Consider the following 6,827-nt stretch of genomic DNA (forward strand, 5'->3'; position numbering starts at 1 on the left):
GTCACCGTGCCTGGCCGACATCCTTGCTGTTAATCTTCTGTAAGGGATATCTTTCAGCAGGTAGCCCAGTTGCAGGTTCTGGGTTGAAATCTCCTTTAGTCTTTCTCAACTTCTCTGTTTCTTTTCACTCATCTAAATAAGGCGGGCTCTGGTTATTTGCATGAGCAAATGCAAACCTGCCCTATTCAGTTATTACAAAAAAGACTCCCAAGTTCTCAGATCAAGGCCAAGGACACTTAAGTGCTTACAGGAGGAAGCCTCCCCCACCCTCTCTTGCCCTTACCCCTCCCACTTCCAGGTGGAAGCTGGTCTTAGCTGGGTGGAGTCCTCACAGCTGCGCTTTCCATGTGTGTTTAGTTAGTATCTAGTGTGTGGCCTCTTGCACGGATAAAGGACCACCGCAGAGCTCCCCCTGCTCCAGGTAAGTTGGGAGGTGACACTCTGTGGGTGCTGGAGGCTGGAGTGTAGTGAAACCCGTGGCCGACTGAGTACCTGCTCTGTGCCTAGAAGGAGCTTGCACCTCACAAGGAACCCAAACTCGGCATCAGGTTATTTTATGTTTTTATTTTTATTTATTTTTTTGAGCCTCCATCACACTGTGCAACCCAGATTGGAGTACACTGGGGTGATCTCGGCTAACTGCAACCTCTGCCTCCTGGATTTAAGCGATTCTCCTGCCTCTGCCTTCCGAGTAGCTGGGATTACAGGCACTCTCCACCAGCCAGGCTAATTTTTGTATTTTTATCTTATTTATTTATTTTTTTTGAGACAGAGTCTTGCCTTGTCGCCCAGGCTGGAGTGCAATGGGGCTATCTTGACTCACTGCAACCTCCACCTCCCGGGTTCAAGTGATTCTCCTGCCTCAGCCTCCCCAGTAGCTGGGATTTTTTGTATTTTTAGCAGAGATAGGGTTTCACCATGTTGGCCAGTATGGTCTCAATCTTCTGACCTTGTGATCCGCCCACCTCGACCTCCCAAAGTGCTGGGATTGCAGGCATGACCTCCCGCGCCTGCGGCATAAGGTTATTTTAAAATGCATGCCATTTATTTATTATTGTTCCTGATTTATTTATTAGTTTTGTCCTAAGTCACCATAATGCTTACTAAAAAAAGTTAAGCCCAGAGCCCACCCTGTCCTAAGGAGTCAGAAAATGAGGTGACTGATATCTGTCTGGGAACATTCCCAGAAATGCTGGTCTGATGGCGAGTGTGGAATTACCTTCCAGGATGTAGCAGTGAGGGATGGTTTGTGTATAGAGTTGGGGGGGGTGGGGTGGGGGGATTAGAGTCCTGATACGAGGCCCTGAGGTCCCCATCAGGCTGTTTATGGACTTGATCTTCCTTTATTTAACCACTATGCTTGCTTACAAAGGACAGACTGAGGCCAGGAGGGGTTAAATAGCTCCCCCAAGGCCACACAGTTAATAAGGGAACACCAGGAATCAAACTCAACCATTAAAAAAATTTTTTTTTTTTTTTGGTACAAACAGGGTCTCACTCTATTGCCCAGAGCTGGTCTTGAATTCCTTGGGCTCAAGCGATCCTCCCAGCTCTGCTTCCCAAAGCACTAGTATTACAAGCGTGAGCCACTGCGCCTGGTAAGATAACTACTTTTTTTTTTTTTTTGCAATGGAGTTTCGCTCTTGTTGTCCAGGCTGGGGTGCAGTGGCACCATCCTGACTCACCGCAACCTCCGCGTCCCAGGTTCAAGCGATTTTCCTGCCTCAGCCTCCCAAGTAGCTGGGATTACAGGCATACACCACCATGCCTGGCTAGTTTTTATTTTTAGTAGAGACGGGGTTTCTCCATGTTGATCAGGCTGGTCTCCAACTTCCCACCTCAAGTGATCCACCCACCTTGGCCTCCCAAAGTGCTGGGATTACAGGCCTGAGCCACCTTGCCTGGCGATAACTACATTTTACAAAGGAGAGGTGTTTGATACTGAACCTTGACGTTGGAAAATGAGACCAGAGGGGGAAGCCTGAGATCTGAACAAAGAGGAGGAGCTAAGGAAAGAAAATAGTGGCAGGACCTGAGCTTGGCAGGACTCTGGATCAGCTGTCCAGAGATGCCTCCAGGCAAGAGAAGTACACATACACTCTGCTCCAGAAATTTATACTTGATCAAGAAGTGTGCCGGGCGTGGTGGTTCATGCCTGTAATCTCAGCACTTTGGGAGGCCAATGCAGGTAGATCACGTGAGCCCAGGAGTTCCACACAAGCCTGAGTAACATAGTGAGACCCTGTCTCTCTCTCTCTCTCTCTTTTCTTTTTTCTTTTTTTTTTTTTTTTTTTTGAGTCTCACTGTATTGCTCAGGCTGGAGTGCAGTGGTGCGATCTCAGCTCATTGCAACCTCTGCCTCCTGGGTTCAAGCGACTCTCCCACCTCAGCCTCTGGAGTAGCTGGGATTACAGGCATCAGCTATCCACACCCATCAACACCCAGCTAATTTTTGTATTTTTAGTAGAGATGGGGTTCCACCATGTTGGCCAGACTGGGAGACCCCATCTCTTTAAAATATATATTTTTTCAGCTTGGTGAGGTGGCTTACACCTATAATCCCAACACTTTGAGAGGCCAGGAGTTCACGACCAGCCTGGGCAATACAGCAAGACCCCATCTCTATTAAAAATAAATAAGTTAATAAAAATGATTGTTTTTAAAAAAGGAAGTGATTCCTCAGACCCTGCAGTGAGGGAGAACTCAGCAGACTTGAGTTGAGGGATCCCTGCATATTCCAAAGAAAGGTTTGTCTTCAGTACTGTCCCTTCACTGGATCCTGGGAGTAATTTCTGAGGCCATGGACTATACTGTCTGATAAAAGTGTGTTTTTATTACTGAGGCCATGGACCACAGGGTTTGATAAGAGAGTGTTTCCGAAACCTTTCTGGGCATGCTCACATAATAGACAATCTATGTACAATGTCTATTTTCTTTTTCTTTCTTTCTCTCTCTCTCTCTCTTTTTTTTTTTTTTTTTTTTTTTTCTGAGACAGAGTCTTGCTCTGTCACCCAGGCTGGTATGCAGTGGTGCGATCTCGACTCACCGCAACCTCCACTTCCCGGGTTCAAGCCATTCTTCTGCCTCAGCCTCCCAAGTAGCTGGGATTATAGGCACCCGCCACCATGTCTGGCTAATTTTTTTGCATTTTTAGTAGAGAAGGGGTTTCACCATTTGGGGCAGGCTGGTCTCAAACTCCTGACCTTGGTCATCTGCCCGCCTTGGCCTCCCAAAGTGCTGGGATTATAGGCATGAGCCACCGCCCTCGGCCAGTCCATTTTCTAAAACACAAAATTCTGAATGTGGTGGCCCCTTGGTCCAAGGGGAAGAGATGATAGCTGCGAACAGAGTGAAAAGCAGGTGGAAGGAGTAGGAAGATGCCTGCTTTTTTTTTAATCCTAGGATATGTTGTGTGCATCAATATATTTGGTGCTATTATTTTTCTTTAAAATCTGCTTGATACTGCCTTGTATAGAATGTATGTTACACACATGTAATATAGTTTATTCTGCCAATACTGACTAGACATTTTCCAATGCTTCCTCTTTTTTGAAGTTTAAACTAGTATGGAAAATAACATTTTCAGCCTGGTGCAGTGGCTCACACCTGTAATCCTCGCATTTTGGGAGGGTGAGACAGGAGGATTGCTTGAATTCAGGAATTTGAGATCAGACCGAGTGATGTGGCGAGACCTCTAGAAAAAAAAACAATAAATTAGACTTGAGTGAGCCATGATCATGCCACTGAGGGACCAGAAGAGACCCTGTCTCAACAACAACAATCTTTGTATATATGTTTGAATATTTGTTCAAGTCATATGCATTTTTATAGGATTAGCATTGTCAAATTACAATGGCAAAGGAAAAACTTTTAAAGTCTTTTTTTGTTTTTTGTTTGTTTGCTTCTGAGATAGCCTCTGGCTCTGTCACCCAGGCTGGAGTGCAGTGGTGCAATCTCAGCTCACTGCAACCGCCGCCTCCTGGGTTCAAGCGATTCTCGTGTCTCAGCCTCCCAACTAGCTGAGATTACAGGCATGTGCCACCATGCCAGGCTAATTTTTTTTGTATTTTTAGTAGAGATAGGGTTTCACCATATTGGCCAGGCTGGTGTCGAACTCCTGAACTCAAGTGACCCTCCTGCCTCGGCCTCCCAAAGTGCTGGGATTACAGGCTTGAGCCACCAAGCTCAGCCTTTGTTTCTACCTCACAGTCTACAGTGTTGGAATATCTACATAACTGTTTCTCCTATGCACCTTTGGGGAGCATGGTATTTGGCATTTAGACATAATGACATTTTAACAGTAAATACTGAAAGTATTTTTCCAAATTTTGTTTATATTCAGTGTGTTATCTCATTGGGTTTTATTTCACAAATACATAGGTCTTCTGTGGCCTATTCAACTGTAGAGAAGCAAGGACGTAAGAGCAAGGTAAATTTGGTAGATATGATCTTAAGCCATCAGAGACTTTTTGTTTTTTTCTAATTAGAGACAAAGTCTCACTCTGTCACCCAGGCTGGAGTGCAGTGCCACAATGACAGCTCACTGGAGCTCACGGGAGCCTTGACCTCCGTGGCTCAATGATTCCTCCTGCCTCAGCCTCCCAAGTAGTTGGGACTACAGGTGCGCACCATCATGCCCAACTAATTTTTTTTTTAATTTTTTTTTTTCTTTTGTAAAGTCGGACTCACTCTACGTTGCCCAGGCTAGAAATACCTTATCAAGACAAACGTTTAAAGGGAGATTGTCATTATTTACCTAATTCCAAGAATTTGGGATGTAAAGCAAATTTCTCCAAGTTACAGATATAGGTAACCGAGGCAGTATTTTAATTTGGGCGGTCTCTATGCCTCGGGGCCTAAGCTGTTCCCACAACTCCAGTTAGGATGACCAGTGAGTAGATGGGATGTGGGGATTGTGGTATCAAGTATGTGGAACAGCTGGGGCACAATAATAAAGGCACGGAAATAAAAGACTGGGGCCAGGGGAGGATAACTTGTGTTTGGCTAGAACGTGGTAGAGGTTAGGACCACCTGAAGTAAATTCAGGTTTGTTTCATCTTGTTTTGTTCTTAAGAAAGGAATATCTTCTCACCCACAGCAATCAATGATTTGAGGCAACAGCTGCTTAGCTTGGCATCGTTTTCTCTGAGCAGCCAAAGACTAGAAGAGTTGTGACTGTAACTGCCAGCAGACTGTGTGTGGGACTCCTTTTGGCAGTTGGAATTAAAGGATCCAAAGATTCAAAGAACTTCAAGGGCTGCCACCAATGTGAGAAACCAGTGGGACTGTAGCGAGGTCATCAGCTGTCTCCAGGAAGGACAGTAAGATCTGAGAGCATATCTGCTTCTCACTGAAGAGTACCCACAAGCTCAACCTCTTGAAGAAAGCCCACCGTGGTCCAGACCTTCACTGACAACCCAATGGCAGTGGCAGCAGCTCTGACCGGACTCCAAGCAGAAGCCAAGTGCTCCATCTGTCTGGATTACCTGCGTGACCCCGTCACCATCGAATGTGGGCACAACTTCTGTCGTTCCTGCATCCAACAGTCCTGGCTGGATCTACAGGAATTGTTCCCTTGCCCTGTCTGTCGTCACCAATGTCAAGAGGGGCACTTCAGGAGCAACACTCAGCTGGGAAGGATGATTGAAATTGCCAAGCTACTCCAGAGCACCAAGGGCAATAAAAGGAGGCAAGAAGAGACGACCTTGTGCGAGAAACACAACCAGCCCCTGAGCGTTTTCTGCCAGGAGGACCTGGTGGTGTTGTGTCCCCTGTGCACTCAGCCCCCTGACCACCAGGGCCACCATGTGAGGCCCATAGAGAAAGCTGCCATTCATTATAGGAAAAGATTCTGCAGTTACGTCCAGCCCCTGAAAAAGCAATTGGCAAACCTCCAAAAATTAATACACACTCAAAGCAAAAAGCCCTTAGAACTGAGAGAGATGGTGGAAAATCAAAGGCAGGAACTATCCTCTGAATTTGAGCACCTCAACCAGTTTTTAGACCGTGAACAACAGGCAGTTCTCTCCAGATTAGCTGAAGAAGAGAAGGACAATCAACAGACACTCAGTGCAAACATAACAGCATTTTCAACCTACAATGCCACACTCAAAAGCCAGTTAAGTAAGGTAGTAGAGCTCAGCGAGCTGTCTGAACTGGAATTGCTATCACAAATTAAAATTTTCTACGAGTCTGAAAATGAGAGTAGCCCATCGATCTTTTCAATTCATTTAAAGAGAGATGGCTGCAGTTTTCCTCCCCAGTACTCTGCTCTGCAGAGAATTATAAAGAAATTTAAAGTAGATATAGTGCTAGACCCTGAAACAGCACACCCCAACCTGATAGTATCTGAAGATAAAAAATGTGTGAGATTTACAAAGAGAAAACAAAAGGTTCCTAGTTTCCCAAAAAGATTGACAGTCAAGCCAGTTGTTCTGGGTTTTCCGTATTTTCATTCTGGCAGGCATTTCTGGGAGATTGAAGTGGGGGATAAGTCGGAATGGGCTATTGGCATTTGCAAAGATTCTCTTCCCACAAAGGCCAGGAGACCCTCATCAGCCCCGCAGGCATGTTGGAGAATTGAGCTGCAAGATGACGGCTATCATGCACCGGGGGCTTTTCCAACCCCTCTATTGTTAGAGGTGAAAGCCAGGGCCATTGGTATTTTCCTGGACTATGAGATGGGTGAGATCTCGTTCTATAACATGGCTGAGAAATCTCACATCTGTACTTTCACTGACACTTTTACTGGGCCTCTTCGGCCTTATTTCTATGTAGGACCAGATTCACAACCTCTCAGAATCTGTACAGGGACAGTTTGTGAATGA

The 6,827-nt window shown here is 45.7% G+C and overlaps 1 protein-coding gene across 1 annotated transcript; it reads left to right on the forward strand.

The window, feature by feature from the left end:
• The first annotated feature begins 339 nt into the window (after positions 1-339).
• TRIM75 (tripartite motif containing 75) lies at positions 340-6,827 on the forward strand. The gene is made up of 2 exons (XM_008000196.3): positions 340-421; positions 5,099-6,827. The coding sequence occupies exon 2, from the start codon at positions 5,421-5,423 to the stop codon at positions 6,825-6,827; it is 1,407 nt and encodes a 468-aa protein (XP_007998387.1). The 5' UTR covers positions 340-421; positions 5,099-5,420.

Source organism: Chlorocebus sabaeus, chromosome 7 (genome assembly GCF_047675955.1).
Source record: "Chlorocebus sabaeus isolate Y175 chromosome 7, mChlSab1.0.hap1, whole genome shotgun sequence".
Taxonomy (NCBI): domain Eukaryota; kingdom Metazoa; phylum Chordata; class Mammalia; order Primates; family Cercopithecidae; genus Chlorocebus; species Chlorocebus sabaeus.